General features: G+C 43.9%; 1 protein-coding gene across 1 annotated transcript in view; it reads right to left on the bottom strand.

Moving 5' to 3' along the window:
* UBAC2 (UBA domain containing 2) overlaps nt 1–8,873 on the bottom strand; it is an 85,899-nt gene extending 77,026 nt beyond the window's left edge. Inside the window, exons 1-2 of the mRNA XM_079972977.1 lie at nt 8,709–8,873; nt 835–962 (exon numbers count right to left, since the gene is read on the bottom strand). Of these exons, the coding sequence (XP_079829103.1) occupies nt 835–962; nt 8,709–8,739 (159 nt within the window). The 5' untranslated portion in view covers nt 8,740–8,873. The remainder of the gene's footprint in view (nt 1–834; nt 963–8,708) is intronic.
* Between the last annotated feature and the right edge of the window lie 11,175 nt (nt 8,874–20,048).

Consider the following 20,048-nt stretch of genomic DNA (forward strand, 5'->3'; position numbering starts at 1 on the left):
TTCCTCTCCCTCTCTCTTTCTCTTTGAGCAAAAAGGATCTGAGATTTTGACATTCAAGTGTTCCAGCAGCAACAATCCGCCCCCAATAACTCTCTCTTTTCCCCTCGCGGGTGAGAGAGCAATTAATCACCTCCCACATTGCTGCTGCGGTCAACAGCCCCCATAACTGCGTTTTCATAAAAATATAAATGAGAAGCAGAGACATGCATACATACATGATCAGTATGTATGCACCCACCCAAGTAAGTCAGAGCAACTGGAGTTCTCAGCGGCTGGGCTCTAGTACTTTACCTCCTGTATCACCACAACTCAGTTTTTATAGCAAGCCCGGCAGACTGTGTTCAGTGTTTTGAGGCTGCACTCACTTTGCCTTGATACTAGCCAGTATCCCTACAGGAGGCCAAAGCTTCCTCTGGAATGCATGCTTGAGGCAACATGGGGATTCCCTCCACCCCAGTGACACAATCCCCCAGCAACAAAGCTATTGCTCTGTCTCTAATTTAATATGACCTTTGGACCTTTAAACTGAGACTTACAGGACTGGATTGACATCACTGAAGAAAGAACAATTACGCGAGAATGCACTTAACTCATGGATGAATGAAATGGGCAGAGCAAAAAGCCTTTCCCCCAGTGTGGGTCCTCTGTTGCAGCTGCTGCTAACTTCCTACATTTGACATGAGAGACTTGCTTTCCTATTAGTTATGTTTCCCAAGTGTTGTGTGTTAAGATTCCATTTGGCTTAGAATCCATATATATATTAAGATCCAGGTTGCAGAATTTCTGACCTTTAAAGTTATACATATGCATTCTTACAAATGACTTGCTGCTTACCTGAAATTCCTCTTTTACTGCTTGCAGATTGTATGTGAAGAACTTCTGATAATGTTGAAAGAGCAGAGCCAACAGAAGTGAGAGAGAGCTCGGTATTATTAAGAGGCCTTTCGACAGAGGTGCTTTATCTTTAAAACAAAACAAAAATAGAAAATAAAACGTTCCAGTTACAATAATATTTCTGAAAACAGATTAAAGAACAAAGATGCTTCCCAATCCAAATTAAATTATATTAATTCCCATTACTTATAAAACTGATTTATGATTCAAATGAAACAGAATCACCTTATTTCATCCAAGTTCGGTCCAAGACCGTAATACTCATCTTCAATCTTTTCCCCACTTTGAGTCTGTAGGAATGTGACTCTCTTATGAAAACTTATGTGAACAAACCAACTAAACAGAAACATACGCAGTAATTTTATTTTATTGATTTCTTAGAATCACAGAATCATAGAACTGTAGAGTTGGAAGGGGTCCCAAGGGTCATTTAGTCCAACCCCCTTGCAATGCAGGAATCTCAACTAAAGCATCCATGACACCCAACCTCTGCTTAAAAACTCCCAATGAAGGAGGGTCCACCACCTCCCAAGGAAGCCCATTCCACTGTCTAACAGCTCTTACTTATTTCATGAGCATGCTATTCTTTATTCATATTATAGCATTTGTACAGGCTCTTCGGCCAAAAGGACTACCAGAGCAGCTTAAAGGTAAAGGTAAAGGTAAAGGGACCCCTGACCATTAGGTCCAGTCGTGACCGACACTGGGGTTGCGGCGCTCAACTCGCTTTATTGGCTGAGGGAGCTGGCGTACAGCTTCCGGGTCACGTGGCCAGCATGACTAAGCCGCTTCTGGCAAACCAGAGCAGCGCATGGAAACGCTGTTTACCTTTCTACCAGAGCGGTACCTATTTATCTACTTGCACTTTGACGTGCTTTCGAACTGCTAGGTTGGCAGGAGCAGGGACCGAGCAACAGGAGCTCACCCCGTCGCGGGAATTAGAACCGCCGACCTTCTGATCGGCAAGTCCTAGGCTCTGTGGTTTAACCCATAGCGCCACCCATGTCCCTGCAAGAACAGCTTACATGCAATCAAATTACATACAATAGAGCATAGCAGATGGTTGTTGGTTCGAGCCCATCCACGGCAGCATTGCAGGGAGTTGGACTAGATGACCCAAGTCTACAATTCTGTGATTCTAATCAAAACAAGAGGAGTCCCTGTCTGCAGGCTTACAATCACATCAGGGAAGAGCCAACAGGGAGAAGGGGAAAAGCAAATGCAGGCACCAATTCCTTAATTCTTTTGACCAGCTAGAACAGAGACGGTTCAGGAACAGGAGTTGCCTGATGGGGCTTGTCTTCAGCAGAGCTGATGGAATAAGCCTTGTTTCTCACGTGTTCCCGAGGCAGTCAACTGTTGAATCAGATGATGGGTGAGGGAGAGGAGACCCAATGGAGCTCTAGCATGTTATGCTATGTGTGCTTATACTACTTTTTGAAGATTTTACCAATAGGCTCTTACTTCACTCTGTATACTTTATGTGTTGAAACATATCCCTAGATCTGCTGGCTGTGGGGCAGGCAATATGAAGTACCCAAGATCTGCTGGCTGTGGGGCAGGCAATATGAAGTAGCAGGCTGCCACCATGGAGTGTGTTAATGCACACTCATTTACCTACATGTGCATTAGATCCAGGATTGCCAATGTGGTACCCATGGGAACAGCTGTGCGCTTCCTTGAGGTCTTCCCGTGGTGCCCAAGAGCCTCTGAGCACCCTCGCTTCTTGCTTGTTGCCCCCTTTGTGATCAGATAGTGAGAGTGCTTACCTCCACACTCCCTCCCCCCCCCAAAAAAAAAATATGTACAGCTGATGGAAGAATTTGGAAGAGAAATGCTCTTTCCTACTTCTTCTTTCATTTCTAGGTGCTTTCCAAGGCTCCAAACAACTAAAGAGAAAGTGACTGAAAGGGTAGGAGGGAAAGGGGAATGATATGGGAGATGGGAGCAGAGAAATGGTGCACCTGGGGGAGAAAATGTTGGGCCACAGGAGTCGGGGGGAATGGGGTGCCAGAGAAGGTGTGCATGTGCACACACACACACACACACACACACACACACAAAAATACAGTAAACTGGACCCTTTTAAAATTGCAGAGTTTTCTCTCATCCTGCCCCCTCACCGCTATCACATCACAGACTACATCTGTCTTCACTGACCGAAGACATAAAAATCAAAGCTCTAGTGCATTCCAACAATACCATGGCACAGAAACATATACCCAAGACACAGATCCTTATGTATCTGTCTCATAATTTTCTCATAATTTTATTTCACAAGGTATTCCATCAAAACCACCACCAAATCATAGGTCATCTCCATGTCCACAGATGCATTCTGTGATTTGTTAGCAGCTTGTTGTAATCCAGTGTAAAAATTGTGACTATGACCTGGATCAATGTGTTTGTGGTGCTGGTGCGCCAGATCCGTTATTTTGATTGAGAGGATCACGAATATAAGCTTTAATTTGATTGAGTTTATCTTTGTTTTTAATGGTGGCTTTATGTATGTTTGTTTTTAATTTGTTTGTGGATTGGGGTGGATGGGGTGCTGGGGGCGGGGATAGTAACTCTGGTGGGGGACACATTGTGCTCCTTCTGGGGTCATTTGTCCAACTTTGGTCCCTACCCTGCACCCAGCTCTCACCAGTGGCTCCTAGAAGTTGTCAGCATGCGACAGCAGCCACACCCTGGAAAACAGTTTCAACTGACTGGATAAACCAGGTGAAGGTTGCCGATGGGTCTCAAACCCTCAGCGAGTTAGGGACTTCCCCTGCATGTGAAGACAGACTCTGGCACATTGAGCGGACAAGACCAATATTGGGTCCAATGGTCCAGAAGACGGCTTCTGCACATGCTGTAGAGAGAAACGATGGGCAGGTGGGGCTTGTCAACCTGAGAAGGAAAACTAGGAGAAGGAAAACTCTGATCTTAAACCTTCACTGCCTTGTGTCGGGAGAAGAAAAGGCTAAAGCGTAAACCCTACAGAAATGCAGAGTGGATTCCATAAGGTGGTTGGACAGAGGCTTGTGAGTTCTTTCTGGCAACTGCTGTAAGCTAGCTGCTGCCAAACATATTTCTCTGCTTTCTTTTGGGCCATATCAGCAAGGCCACGAGGAGACTCGTGTTATCTGGGCAGCACAGGCCTCCATACACATTTCTCAGGCTTGCGCCCCAAGATCTCATTATACAGACTCAGACCCTGCAGTATACAGTATATAGATGCAAACCTTTCACCCGTACTTGGTCATCTATGTTTCTTTTAAACATCTAAAACTTTAGCATACAGGAAGTGAGTATTTGGCTATTTTTACTTTTATCACAAGGTAGAGTAGCCACAGCTGTAACCAACACCTAAACGTGACAGTTACCCACAGTGGAAAGTACAGCTGTCTGTTCAATCATCAGATGTCTTTGCAAGCAAAATGTCATCAGGAAAATGTTTTAAAATAAGAATGCATGTCAGTTTTAAAGGTATAATAAAGTTGTGTGGCGCTATGAAATTGTTCGGTAGATCAGTATAAAACCTTTACTTATCAGCAGCAAAAATACTACTGCTAAAAGTGCCTGTTCACATTACCTGGATTTAAAAAATATTCAAATTGCCTACTAAGTTTATAAAATCCTGAACTCATTTATAGCAGCAATGATTTGGCATTAGGAGTCCACAACTCAAGAAAAGCAAGCATTCAAGTATTCTTAAAAAGGACCTTCCTAAGAATACTAGGGGTCAATGAAGATTTTTTGACAGCATAAATTGTCAGCTCATTCTCCCTTCACTACCAAAAATATTTTTGGGAGAGGGAGAAATTAGTCCTCAAAGCCCAAAAATTCACATTATAATCACATTATAAGCATCAGGCAGGAGGCATGGTTGCCATGAAACTAACTGGCGACCTAATTTAGTGTCTCCTATACCCTCAGAGCAGGGACGCAGGTGGCGCTGTGGGTTAAAGCCTCAGTGCCTAGGGCTTGCCGATCGAAAGGTCGGCGGTTCGAATCCCTGCGGCGGGGTGCGCTCCTGCTGCTCGGTCCCAGCGCCTGCCAACCTAGCAGTTCGAAAGCACCTCCGGGTGCAAGTAGATAAATAGGGACCGCTTACCAGCGGGAAGGTAAACGGCGTTTCCGTGTGCGGCTCTGGCTCGCCAGAGCAGCGATGTCACGCTGGCCACGTGACCCGGAAGTGTCTCCGGACAGCGCTGGCCCCTGGCCTCTTAAGTGAGATGGGCGCACAACCCCAGAGTCTGTCAAGACTGGCCCGTACGGGCAGGGGTACCTTTACCTTTATACCCTCAGAGCATTTTTAAACCAAATGACTGTAAAATTTACTTTAATAAAGCATCAGGTAGACACCCCCCCCCCCGAAGGCCCTGGTTTTGGTCACTCAATATATTTTGGTTACAAGTCCCATCAGCCCCAGCCAGTATGACTAATGGTCCAGGATGATAGGTATTGTAGTCCAACAACATCTGGCTAACCTTGATTTAAGGCATCTGTCTTTTTCAATTCCTTCAGAAAAACTGGTTACATTAAGAGATACTGCAAGTACTGTGACATATATGATACACTTAAAAAAAAAAGTTCAAAGATTGGTCTTGCCTGCCATCTATCTGTTAATGGATATATTTATTTTGAAGTCTGAAGTTTTCTGCATGCTGAACAAAATGTGGGAATTAAAACAAAGGCTGTAATTTTGAAAACACCTGTATGCACTGCCATATTCACCTACTTTCCCTCTAGCAACTCACTGCATTCCTATGCTAGGTGGGGAAGAGGGGGCTTGCCTCCTCTAATAGCCCTCTTTCTATGTTGGGTACAGAAGAGAAACAGAGAACTCCACCTCTACTAGCCTGAAAGAGTTCAGCACTCCACGCTTCACTTGAATGAAAAGGATTAAAGGGGGGGGATCCTAATTTGAATAAATAGCAACCATTTTAAATCTACTTTCGAATCAGAATCTTCTTTTTAAAACAACAAACAATATTGAGTATATGGCACTCTTTCCAAATTATCTAAACAAGGGGTGGGGAAACTGTGGCCCTCCACATAATATTGCAATGCAACTCAACATAATATTGCACAGCTATTGGCCAAGATGGCTCAACATAATATTGCATGACTATTGGCCAAGTTGGCTGGGGTTATGGGAGCTAGAATTCAACAATATCATGAAGCCCATAGCTCCCCACCCGATTTAAACTCAGGGGTTCAGAGACTGGACGATAACTGCTCTGGAACAATACTTGGTCTTGCTCTAACTAGCTGATGCAGTCTCGACCACAGGCGCTATTTAACGTGCATTATCTGTGTATCCTACTGGTAAAGGGGTGGAATTTGAACTCATGCAACAGGAGGCAGAGGAAAATGTTAAGGGAAAGTTCGTGTTAAGGTTTAATGCTCTTCCCACATTCTTACAAGCCATCTGGTCACTGGGTAAAACATCCAACTTAACTATATTAAGTTGGCCAACCCAGCTCATTCTTACATAGTCCAGACTCCAGTTGTGCCATAACCACAACGGAAGAACAAAAATGTGTAACTCAACTAGCTGAGTGCAGCTAGAAACAGCCGTCCTGGATAAGACCAAAGCTTCCTTTTAATCTAGCATGCTGTTTTCGACAGCAGCTGGCCAGATGCCTATGAGAAGTCCACAGACAGGACATGAGGGCAACAGCCATTTCTCACTGTTGTTCCTCAGCAGATGATATCCATGGGCCCATTGCTTCTGATGCTGGAGTTACGGTAGTATACAGTGGTACCTCAGGTTAAGTACTTAATTCGTTCCAGAGGTCCGTACTTAACCTGAAACTGTTCTTAACCTGAAGCACCACTTTAGCTAATGGGGCCTGCTGCTGCTGCCGCGCCCCCGGAGCACAATTTCTGTTCTCATCCTGAAGCAAAGTTGTTAACCTGAAGCACTATTTCTGGGTTAGCGTAAGTCTGTAACCTGAAGCGTATGTAACCTGAGGTACCACTGTACACTTATCATGACCAGCAGCTATTGATAGCATTATCCAATCTCACTTTAAAGGCATCTAAATTGTTGGCCATCACGTCTTGTTGAAGTGAATTCTACAGTTTCACTCTGCGCTGTCAGATATATAAAACACACAGATTTACAACGTATTATTAACATGAACACATGGTGGGAAACAATTTCCCTGCTAAGGCCATTGTGAGTCAAGGGTGAGGAAGGGAGTGCACTGAGATGGTTATATTATTGCAACACAATCCTAACCCTGTCTATTCAGAAGTTAAGTGCTAGAGGTTTCAGGATTGCAGCTTTAGGTGCAGGAAGGTTCAGGTTCAATTGCCTGAACAATGACACTGACTGAATGACTTCAGACCAATCTGTGTCCCAGCCTAACCTATTGCACAGGACTGCTGTTGAAGGTAAGACGGAAGAAACCATGAGCGTTGCCTTGGAGGAAATGTGGAATAACACACTTTTTTACCCCTGGCTTTTAACACTTGAAGTGTATGTATTTAGGACCCACCTCGTATTTATTTTTATAGCAGTTGTAAGTTGTTAATTGTTATTAATGCTGTAACCTGCCCTGGGACCTTATGTTGAAACGTGGGCAATCAATCAATCAATCAATCAATCATGTGTTGCTGCCACCCTGTGCACACTTATTTGGAAGTATGTCTCTCTGAACTTTGCTTAATTGGGGAATCTATGACCTTTTAAACTGTGGGGAGTTATTGTTTTCATTTGTTACTATGTTATATATTTTTGTGTTTTGTTTTGTTTTTGATACTGTAAACCTCCCTGCGTTTCTCGAATGAAGGCCAGTATAGCCTTTTAATAAATAAAATAAATAATAGTAATATGCTCATTCCAGAGGGTTAAGCCCGTTGCAGCAAAAACCAAAGAGTTGCATCTTTCAAGGACAAAATCTTTCTTTTAGAACTTTGAGAAGACATGTGAAGGCAGCCCTGTATCGGGAAGTTTTTTATGTTTGACGGTGTTATATGTGTTGGAAATCCAGCCCAATGGGCAGGGTATAAATAATAAAAGTATATCATCATCGCTCTTTCCCCCAGTGGATACTCAAGGGTATGCAGTACCGGCACCTCTTTTTGTTGTTGTTAAAAAAGTGTGACACTTTTTTGGTTAAAAATTGTGACACTTACTGTAACAACTTCATGGTGAGTACAGGCCCCTCTCTTTCTTTGGTTAAAAATTGTGACACTTTTTTGGTTAAAAATTGTCACACTTACTATAACAACTTCATGGTGAGTACAGGCCCCTCTCTTTCTTTGGTTAAAAATTGTGACACTTTTTTGGTTAAAAATTGTCACACTTACTATAACAACTTCATGGTGAGTACCTGCACCTATTTTTCTAGAAAAAAGTTCTTCTTCTATTATTATTATTATTATTATTATTATTATTATTATTATTATTATTATTATTATTATTATTATTTCTGCAATGCGAACTTCCTGGGACTCAGATAACCCACTAAGGGCGGACTCGCGATCCGGCTAACGCGCGTTCCGAGCGGGCGCCGTGCACACGCGCAAAAACTGCGACACGGGGCGGGGGGGGGGGGAGCAATCCTTTCTTGTTAACGAAGCGACGGGCCGGGCCTGCGCGGCTCTTGGAAACGTCCCCCCGCCGGGTGGCGGCCAGCGGGTTTCGGGGTTGGGGAGGGCCGAGGAGAGCGGAAGAGGGAGGAGACTCCGCGCGGCGGGCGCCCGGAGAGCGGAGCCGGGGAAGGGGAAAGGGAGAGCCGGGTGGTTCCGGAGGGCGGCCGCCTGCCTTGCCCCTTCCCTCCGTCCATCCAACCCAGGGCAGCGGTACTTACACAGCCCGCTGGAGCCGGTGCTGGTGAACATGGTCCCGGGCCGCAGGCCTCGCCGCCGTTCGCTCGCTCGCTCTCCGCCGCGAAGCCTTCGCTGGCCCGCTGCTCCCTCAGGAGGCCCAGGAGCCTCCAGCGGCGGCCGGGCCCGGAGCCTGAGGAGAGCTAAGGCGGCCGGGATGGGTCAGAGGCGGCCGGGAAAGGCCCCATGGCAGCGCCCCCTGCCGGAGCCGCGGCGGCATCCCGGCCGCAGAAAGCAGCCCCGGGCCGAGGGGAAGCGCCCTGGCCTGAGGGGAAGCGCCCTCCCCACCACACACACTGTTTTTGGGGGGGCTTTTCTACGCTACCCCGGCCCTAGTTCGGTAAATGTCCCACAGAGTTTCGGGGAGGGGGGCGGTTAGGCGACGCTGTGGTTTGCTCAGGAGGGGGGTTAGGGTTATAATCCCAACCCAAAACTGGGATGTCCGCACGGTCATTTTGGACTCTGGACACCCGTTAGGTGTCAAAGGATATTGCCACGCTTCACCTCACAAGAAAGCTCTGCTGCGCGGGGGGGGGGGGGGCTGGGGGGGCTGCATGCTCCTTTTGAAGTCCAGTTCCAGGGGCACCACCGCCCAAGAGACCTGCATGAGCACCTGCCAGGGGGAAAAAAAAAGTCTTGCGTTTGATATAAAAGGCTTTTTAAACTGGTGATCCAGTCATGTTTACTTTGGCTATTACGGCTGCGATTGTAGGAAGTTTCAATGAGGTGGTCTTCAATCAACTTTTCCATTGGGAATCATGGACCCTAACTTAAGTCAATGGGTCTCTCAGTGAGTAAAGGTTAGCCGAATACTGTGTCGTCTGTTGGATGGTACTTGCTTCTGAATCTCCAATAGTTTGCACTGCGAGTCCCACTGAGTTAAAGGTGTAATATAGGACAAATTGGGCCTGCAACAAAGTGTTGCAGTGCAGAGTGCTCCACTGCAAGGTGCCGGACAGCCATGCCTTTTTTCACAATAGTAAAGGTAAAGGGACCCCTGACCATTAGGTCCAGTCATGACCGACTGGGGTTGTGGTGCTCATCTTGCTTTATTGGCTGAGGGAGCTGGCGTACAGCTTCCGGGTCATGTGGCCAGCAGGACTAAGCCGCTTCTGGCGAATCAGAGCAGCACACAGAAACGCCGTTTACCTTCCTGCCGGTGTGGTACCTATTTATCTACTTGCACTTTGACGTGCTTTCGAACTGTTAGGTTGGCAGGAGCAGGGACTGAGCAACGGGAGCTCACCCCGTTGCAGGGATTCGAACCACCAACCTTCTGATCAGCAAGTCCTAGGCTCTGTGGTTTAACCCACAGTGCCACCCGCGTCCCATCATTTTTCACAATACTCCACTCCATTTCCCTCCCCCTCCTTCAGCCAGCATGCCATGGCAACTGAGTATACTCATTCCTTGTTGGTCTGTTTTGGGGGATCTCTCCCTATCAGATTTCCTCCCACCCGACTGCAAGAGTTTTTGTACTTCTGCAAATCTTTGGGTTCCTCCAAGCTTGCTGATAAAAGGATTCACACTTAAAGAATGAGTTCAGTATCGAGCGTATAGGATTCCAGCCACAGAGCTTTTATAGCCAACAAATCTTCAGTTGCCACATATGTTTGTTCTACACAGTCGCTTTCTCTCCTGATAATTACCTGTTCTACATACCAAACACTAACACGGAGTTAGTGCATGCACACACTGGAGCATTCTAAAGATCTCTTTAAATGCCTTAATATCTTTAACCAACCTGTTGCACTGACAGTCTACATAGTTAAGGAATGTTAAAGCAAAAAATAAAAAAAATCCCCTCCACTCTTCTGATGTTTGCTTATAGCTGAAGTATGGATTCAAATTTGCATTTATGAACAATAGATCACTGAAATGGCAACCTGGATGAATTATACTGTGAAGGTGTAGCTAAGCTTGCATCTCAGGACTGAGGATAAATACCATGTAATGATTAAAATGGAGTTAATGATACTGACCACTTTGCAGGGTGGTTGTAAGGATTACCTACTTCAGAAATGTGCCAAATAAATGCAGAGTATGTATTATAGTAGCAATTTACTGTTTGGACTGAGTAAAATAACAAAAGCAGTAATCCTATGCACCTTTAATTTGAAGTAAGCACATTAAGCTCTTAAATATTTTCTTCTAGGTATGCATTAAGAGGATCTGGCTGCATTTATTTGTCAACAGTAACCTTTGGACCTGGGTGGAGGTAGGTACCATATTTTCAGAAGATCTAAAGTAATGGTGCTTAGTAACCTCCAAACATATTTCCCACACAATTCCAGCGTATTTCTACTCCCACACAATAAGGCCATGGGTTGGAGTATAATAGCTAGTTTATCATAAATAACAGTAAGGATATACTTGAGTTTGGAGGGGTGCTTTAACAGTGGGAGAGCATATTCTGAGCTAATAATCTTCCTGAATGTTCTAAACCTAACTTCATATCTTCCCTCCAGCTCCAATAATCCACTGCCTCCTACTGCTTTCCCTTAAAGCCTTAAAACATGGTGCTGATGAATAAATGAGGCCCTGTCACTAGCCATAATAGCAGCAAAGTGCTGAATATTTTCTGTACTTCCTGGAACTAGTGTGAAAGCCTTTTTATTTTATTTCCATCATGATGAATGGGAATTCATGCTTGGGGGCATCCCATAGGCATCTGGTTAGCCACTGACATGAGGATGCTGAGCTAGATGAGACTTTGGTGTTACCCAGCAGGGGTTTTCATATGTCCTTAGGATCTAGTTAAATTATGGAATTCCCTCAACGTGGACAGCAGGACAAAGTACAAAAAGATGCCTTTCAATATAAATCTTTCCAGATTTGTTACTCCTGAAATTTCTGGCTCATGCGTTGTAGGAGGTATACAAAGAATTGCAGTCTTAACCCAGGAGTGCTTCTAAAGAGGTGAGCTGGGCATACTTCCAATAAAATATAATATTAAAATATTGTAGCTGGGTGATCAGGTGAAAAAGAGTGCAATAGCTGTGTAGAAAAATGTCAGCAGGTGTAGCTTGTCATGCAAGCCAAACCTCAAATTCCTTTTCGGCACAACTATTAACATACCCTCCAACATTTCTCTGATGAAAATAGGGACGCCCCATTCCATAACAATAATTTTACTATTTATATCCCACACATCTTACTGGGTTGCCCCAGCCACTCTGGGCAGCTTCCAACATATATAAAAACACAATAAAACATCAAACATTAAAAAAAAACTTCCCTATGCAGGATTGCCTTCAGACGGCTTGTGGGTCGGATAACGTCATACCCTTTTCCCAATTTAAATAGGGACAGCCTAAGAAAAAGTGGGACATTCAAAGATCAAATCAGAAACCAGGACGGCTTCTCTAAATCAGGGACATCCCTGGAAAATAAGTACACTTGGAGGGTCTGATTTTAAAGTTCTGAGCCTTGACTTTTATCTTGCCACCCTACTTTACAGCATACTCCAGTTACAGGCAGCCACATTATTCCATACATACGACAGTGATCCAGTTTATGAAAACAACTTTTACTGATCAACAAGAGAGAAGGCAACTCTGTCTGTTACAATCACATGCCCTGCCTCCAAAATAACTCCTCACCAACCCATGATTCCCTGGCTTCCAGAACACACTCTGGTATCACAAATATCTCCCTCTAGAGGCTGCTCCCGGAGGTGCATAAGGCATACACAAGTTTTTGTTTATTGTTGGGATACCAAAGGGAAGCAGGCCTAAGCTTTAATACAATTATTGTTAACAATTGATGTCTGCTGCTGAGTATAGCATCAAAACAATTCCCCGGTCCAGTGACACAATCAACTGGCAGTTTCATGACACGGCTGCAGATGTTCGTGAATAGCTGTTCAGAGGCATTCTGGAAACAAAAGCTGGTACTTCTCAGTACAATGGACCAAGCGGATGAGGCTTCACAGTGGCCTCTTGCCCTGCTTTTGACACTTGTATAATTGCAGCAGTGAAGATCCAGTTCTGCTCATGGTAATTGTGTTACACAGAGAGTCAAGAAGCAAATTTCACTCCTTAAAGACTTTTGTTATTTATGGGCAGGACATAACATAATAAAATTACCTATCAGAAGGTTGGCGGTTTGAATCCCCATGACTGGGTGAGCTCCCATTGTTCAGTCACAGCTCCTGCACACCTAGCAGTTCGAAAGCACGTCAAAGTGCAAGTAGATAAATAGGTACCGCTCCGGCGGGGAAGGTAAATGGCGTTTCTGTGCACTGTTCTGGTTTGCCAGAAGCGGCTTAGTCATGCTGGCCACATGACCCGGAAGCTGTACGCCGACTCCCTTGGCCAGTAAAGCGAGATGAGCGCCGCAACCCCAGAGTTGTCCACGACTGGACCTAACGGTCAGGGGTCCCTTTTTTTAAAGTAGACTGAAGCGTAGGCCTCTAGGGGGCCTCACCAGTCCTCCTGCTCCCCAGCAGGCAGTCCACCCCCCCCCCTAAAATGCAAACCCAAGACTTCATGTGAGGGCAGGGCAATTCGGGCCTCTAAGTCTAGGGGGCCTCACCAGCCTGCCATCTCCCCGGTGCCGCAGTCTCCCCTCTTCCAAAATTGTAAACCCAAGACTTCATGCAAGGGCAAGGCAACTCAGTAGTAGTAGTAACAACAAACAAACAACAATTCCGCTCACCTCTCAGTCTCCACATATTAGAACAACTTAAAATACAGCTTTATACCTCTCAAAATACATAGTTGGAATAGTCTAGTAAGAAACGACATTCAAGTCTATAATGTCTGTGTCAGACTCCTATGAAAGTTTAAGCATTTTATGATAAATGCATTACAAATAAGCTTTGAATGAAGTCATTATTATTTTTTGTAAGGTGGATCTCAAATAATGAGTGTTGCATGAATTCTGCATATTTTAACAACCATCTGTAAAAGAGCAGGGACCTAAGCACAATATATTTATGACACAGTTGAAGAACTTAGCAGCAGAGCCCAGTCTTCTTTTTATACACAACATAGCATACTTTTTAATACGTTCCCTTGAGAACCAGTCAGCCCTCAGGGGAGTGTGTCTGTCAGCTTTCTCCTCCTTAGATTTCTGGAACTCAGCTGGAAGAGAATGGGAGCAAAGGTGGAATTAGTTGACCCTGGCGCCACCTACTGTTGACTTCCCTGTCTTCCACTCTACCAGTACCAATGGGCTCCAGCCACCGCTGCTAACAAGAATGTATTTTATCTCATTCATGAGGTAGGATACCGCTAACCTGCTGAACTGACCGAGAAGCCAAATTACCAACAGCTTTTAGGATATGGAAACTGAAATTACACATAAATAAATCTATGCTACTTAGCTCTTGATGTCTTAAAGATAATCTTGCTGCCCCATCCTGTTATGCTTGTGGAGCAATTAACAAGTCCCAGTGGGGCTTACTCTCAAGTAAATGTGTTTGGGATTCCTTTAATAGTATGTGTATGCAGAAGTAGCTGCTCCCTTTCTGCCTTCAGGGGCTATGGCTAGGCAAACTACCGTACTTGGAATAAAAAGGACCCGTTTTTTTGGAACAGGTAGTTTTCAAGTTGCATCCTAATAGGAACATTCCAGTTACCTTAAGGGTGCATACAGATGTGCAGGAAGGGGACGGTACACTCAGTTTGTTGTCACTCGGAGATCTATACTTTTCTGGGAGCTGAGCTCTGGTAAAACCAGTTCTGCTGTGTGGGCCTAAGAGGAAATTCTTGGTTGTTTTTAAATGTCTGGTACTTTAAATTCTGGGCGCAGATGCTCAGACAAAGTAGACCCATCTACGCACTGCATGGTGTATGCAATTATTGTTCCTAGGAACTAGCAAATCCATACTAAGTTTGGAGTGAGGCATTGCTTATTTTTATTTTTGAACTTCTCTTTTGTGCAAGCATTGTAGATAACAAAAGGTGTATGTGCACATTTAAATAAAAACCCATGGATCTCAACTTTCCTGGCTTGGAGCAATACAAACACACACACATGGCTGCTGTTTTGTACAAATTTGGTAGATCGAGAAAGTTGTATTTAATTTTTTTTTTTAAGTGTGTGCTTACAGGTAAGCAGATACCAGTGTGCATGCCCATAATAACCTCAGGCAATGCCACCCAACCCATGAAGTGGCGTGAAATGGCTACCTCAGCTGGAGTAGGCTCAGGTGAAGGTCAGATGCCTCATTGAGCCCAGAAGGTATAACAGGAAAGCCATCCTGGCCATAGCTGGAGCAGAGTGCTATAGCCAGGCTACTGAGCAGAACACCTGGAAATGCACCTGTGCTGAGGGAACTGTACTGGCTTCCGATCAGCTATTGGGCTATGTGCAAGGTCTTGTTGTGTAAACACATAAAGCCATGAGCAGCTTGGGACCACGTTACCTGGAGGAGTACCTTCCCTCTGTAGACCTGTAAGTTCACTTAGATTATCTGTGGAATAGTCTCCTCGTGATTCTGCACTCTCCAGAATGTCATTGGGCGATGCCCCTGAAAACGGGCCTTTCCAGCTACTGCGCTTGTACTGTGGAATGCTCTCCCCTCTGCCATACATGAAGCAGCAACCATCAATTGCTTCAGGTGTATGTAAAGATGTATCATTTTTCCATCTAAAGGGTAAGGCCATTAAGTCCACATTGAGCCTGGCCACCATGTTTTGTGAGGTTCCCTTTGAAACTATCCTGCAGGCTCAAGCTCCGCACAAGGGGGAAGTGCTAAAAAAGCAAAGGGCATCAAATGAAGAGATTCAAGATGCCCTCACTGTTTTTGTATTGGATATTTATCTGCATACAAAATTACTATACTGCTTGTCAAACTCAGTTGAGAGATGGCTTATTATAACTGGCATATGATTCATGGACCAGATGCTTATTTAGCATGATTTTTTTTCAATGAAGGGGGAAATGATATTTAGCGATTATGGAAGCTGTTGTGCTTGTGCTGAATATAAAGCTGTTAAATGAAATGAGGCAAAGAATGGGAAAAGAGACAAAGGGCGTAATCATGAGAAACTTAGGGTGATGGAATGTAGGGAGTTGGCAAGGTGTGAGGGGGAGTGTAGGAGGAGATGAGGGGAGCGATATTGCCAAGTCTGAAGTTACGCAAATTGCCGTTCCTTAAATGAGACTGAAAAAACAGAAGAAAGCTAGGCTGGTTTACAAAAAAATGTGTGGGTGATGATCACTGTGATAAGCTAGTGCCAATTATACTATGCACACAGAATGAATATTTATATCTTACTGGAGAGAGAGATTATTTCCTCACATTTAAGCTAAACACTGATGCAATTTATAACACGGAAGGAATTCCTTTGATTCCAGTAGGGTGACTGGCCTTCATATGTATGAAATCAGAAGGCAATGTACAAAGTTGGGAAAACCTGCTGTTCAAGATAGGCATGACGTTTAGAATAAAGTACTCAAAGCGGTAGACTTTCTGTTTGCTGAGTGTGGCAGCCCTGCCCTTGAAAAAGAGCCAAGGCTGAGGTGGAGAAAGAGGAGTTTGTGGTCACTGTACAATCATCTGAAAAATACAGCTGGGTTATTGATACCAAGCCTTAGGCTGATGGCCATGAGCCCTGTGGATTCTGCGACAGACACTCCCCAGATGTGATTCACCCAAAGAGCCAAGCACCTTCTGCTCCACAACACCTGTCCAGAAACACAAGGAGCATACTAGGCAAGAAGCCAGCAAGACTACGAAGTGCTCTTCTGCAAGGCAGGGAGTTGCCCCTTTAAGAAACTATGCTCTAAAGGTGGAGCCTAGGAGGACTAATCTGGGCTGAGGAATTGAGGGAATTATGAAGCCTCAGGCAATTTCTACCTTTATTGGAGCTATGAATGGTGCCAAAGCTCCAGCTGCCTTGCTTTCTTGAAGTGTTGCCATCTTGCCCTATGGGTTTCTGCTGCAAACAGAACCAAGTAGCTTGCTCCACCCAATTTTTGCAGGCTGCTGGATCTCCAGAAGTAGCTTACCAGCTAGCAGCAAATAATGTCAAACTGCAAGCGTGCCTGGAAGTCATAACCACACTGGGTGGGGCCTATTCATTTAAACAACCTTAAAATATCAGTGACTTCCTTTCTTCTCTTTCCATGGTTCATTTTGCATAGCATAAATCCCTGCATATTTTATATAAACTAAACCATTATTACTTCCATCAGAACTTATTTACACTGTTGAATTTATCTTAATGCTGCCAATGTTTTCAGGTGTACACAATTTCCCACCATATATTCAATAAACATTTTCCAATCTTCTTTAAATGAATGTTCTTCTTGTTTTCTTATTCTATAAGTTACATCCACAAGCTGCACATATTCCATCAGTTTGAGTTTCTTTGGTTGGAACCTCGCTCATTTTCCATTTTTGGGCCAGCAAAACATGGGCCGCCGTAGTGGCATACATAAATAACCTTTTTTGACACCTGGGAATTCCCATCTGAATTATCTCCAGAGAAAAGGACTCTGGGTTTATTTGGAAAAGTACTTTTAAACATTTTTCCCCACTTCATTATAAATTATTTCCCAATACTCTTTTACCCTTTTACAGGTCCACCACATATGAAAGAACATACCCTCGACCTCATTGCATCTCCAGCATTTATCTGATTCAGTCTTATACTGTACATTTTAGCCAGCCTACTTGGATAGCTGAATCATAGCTTGTTATGCTTAGGTCTCTGACATCAGGATCTGTAGCAGGCTTAGGAAATCTCAGTTGCTTATAAAGCAGTTAGAGAGGAACAGTAATCTTAAGTAAATAGATCTCTGTAACTTTTTGTTTTTGCTTTCACATTTTACTACATAGTCTAGGTGTATATGCTTGTACCTACAGAGCTAATCTAATCTAATTAATGCTTCTTAATGAACAGCTCAAGGCCAGGATGACATATCAAATCCCAAGTGTTTTCCCACAGATTGTGTTCAACCTATTGACAGAAAAGGAAAGAGAAAATAAAATAATCAGAATGGCAAACCAAATTTAGTTACAATAAAAATGACATTAAACTCACTCCAAAACTTCAAAACTGCTTAATGATAACATGTTTCAGGGTGCTCAGTTCATTTAAAGTGGCATCACTTCTTAATTAGAGCTGTACTAATTTAAATAAGTTCAGAAATCGGCCTGCTTCCAAGTCCAAACCTATAAATACTTACCCCTTTATATAAATGGATCCTTTTTTATAATAGGTGTGAGTTCGTTGTTGTTGCATTGAACTATATTTATTATTCTTGGCTCAGAGAATGAATAATGTGTACAAGTTTATCCATGTTAATAATTATGGCCATATTTCAAATTATTTCTCCATTGTACTTGTCCACTGGAGCAAGCACGCTTCTATTAATATCACTCAATTCTTCTAGTGTTTTAGTTTAGTGGAATGAATAGGAGCCTTTCTGGGAGCAACCTGTCAGGAATGCATGGATGGAAAGCTCCCCTGTGGACTTGGTGGTAAAACATAGCTAGTATATTATTAAAGTGACAGGACAAAACAGGCTGCATGAAAATAATTTTTGAAGGACTACAAAACTCTTTGGCTGCATTCCTAGGCCAACTTAATTGAATTCATTGGATCCTACTTCTGAGTAAATGGGTGTGATCACATGGTTTTATGGGTAACAGAAGGCGTGGGGAACCTCTGACCCTCCAGGTGTTGCTGAACTACAATTCCCTTCATCCCCTGGGTTAAGGAAAGAGCCATAGTTCAGCGGTAGAGCATCTGCTTTGCATGCCGAAGGTCCTAGAGTCAATCTTTGGCATATCCATAGGACTGTTTCCTGGAAAGCCGTTGCCAGCCACTGTAGACAATATTGAGCTTGATGGACCAATGGTCTGACTAAGTATAAGATTGCATCCTATATTCCCATATGTTAAGAAGCATAGTATACAGAAAAGGTCACAAACTTTCTGAAAACTGTCATCTCCATGTTATTTGTAAGAGAAACATGGTTTTAATATGAGTTATCTATAAGAGAAGGGACGCAGGTGGCGCTGTGGGTTAAACCACAGAGCCTAGGACTTGCTGATCAGAAGGTCGGCGGTTCGAATCCCTGCGATGGGGTGAGCTCCCATTGCTCTGTTCCTGCTCCTGCGAACCTAGTGGTTCGAAAGCACCTCAAAGTGCAAGTTGATAAATAGGTACCGCTCCAGTGGGAAGGTAAACGGCGTTTCCGTGTGCTGCTCTGGTTCGCCAGAAGCAGCTTAGTCATGCTGGCCACATGACCCAGAAGCTGTACGCCGGCTCCCTCAGTCAGTCACCACAACCCCAGAGTCGGCCACGACTGGACCTAATGGTCAGGGGTCCCTTTACCTTTTATCTGTAAGTTTTAATATGAGTTGTTTTAATATGAGTTGTTATCAAATATATATTTAGCTATGTTCACTTCATAATTCTCAGGCAAGAAGTAAACGTTCTGACGTACATAGGAAGCTGCCTTATACCAATTCAGAGTACAGTACTGGTCCATTTAGCTCAGGCAGGCGTCTTTCCCAGCCCTACCTCAAGAAGTCGGGAATTGAAGCTGGGATGTTTGGCACCTGATGCCACAACATTGCTGAAGCAAAGCAGGTGTGGATATGTTCAGAAATCGGGAGAGGAGACTGCTGGGAGCCCCATGCAGGACTACATGTAAGATATAGCTTGCTGTGGCAGGAACTTGAGTAAATAGATGTCTCCTGCTCCCTATTGGGAAGCAATGGATGATTAGAATAGAGAAATAGGACAAAGAGATCATAAGCAGTTCAGCTTAAGTGCCAAGGAGCCTTGGCATTGGGCAACTTCCTTTGTATGAGCAATGCCCTGCAGAAATTCTGGCCCTAGTCCAGTCATGCCTTGCAAATCTCCAATTGATTTCCTATGTTCATTTTTCTGAACGCAATATTGCAGTTGTAATATTGCTGATTTGAATACTGTAATTATCAAAGGTGTGACTATGTATAATTGAGCAATTGGAAGGATGCTTAATATGGAAGAATGTGCACGGAGCTGAGGAATCAGGAAATCCTGTGACACAAGAAAGGCCTTGCCAATTAGTCACCCTGTCTCCATCCATAAATATAAATAAGAACACCTGAGCTTCATTTTCTATTTGTGTGCCAAGAGGACTGCAGTATTTTATTTCTTTTAATGTGATGGTTGGTTTATTAAATGCATGTACATCAGTCATGCAGTAAATGATGCTTATAACTTCTCTACCTGGAGTAGCCCAAATTAGAAATATATTTACATATAGTTAACTATAGAAACTTAACAACTTTTTATGAGACAATCAGAAGTCCTTTGTGTCAGACTCTGGTGGTGGCCAGGCAGGATTCAAAGTCTGAGCCGTGTGAACCT

The sequence above is a fragment of the Podarcis cretensis genome, assembly GCF_951804945.1.
Source record: "Podarcis cretensis genome assembly, chromosome: 4".
NCBI classification, from domain to species: domain Eukaryota; kingdom Metazoa; phylum Chordata; class Lepidosauria; order Squamata; family Lacertidae; genus Podarcis; species Podarcis cretensis.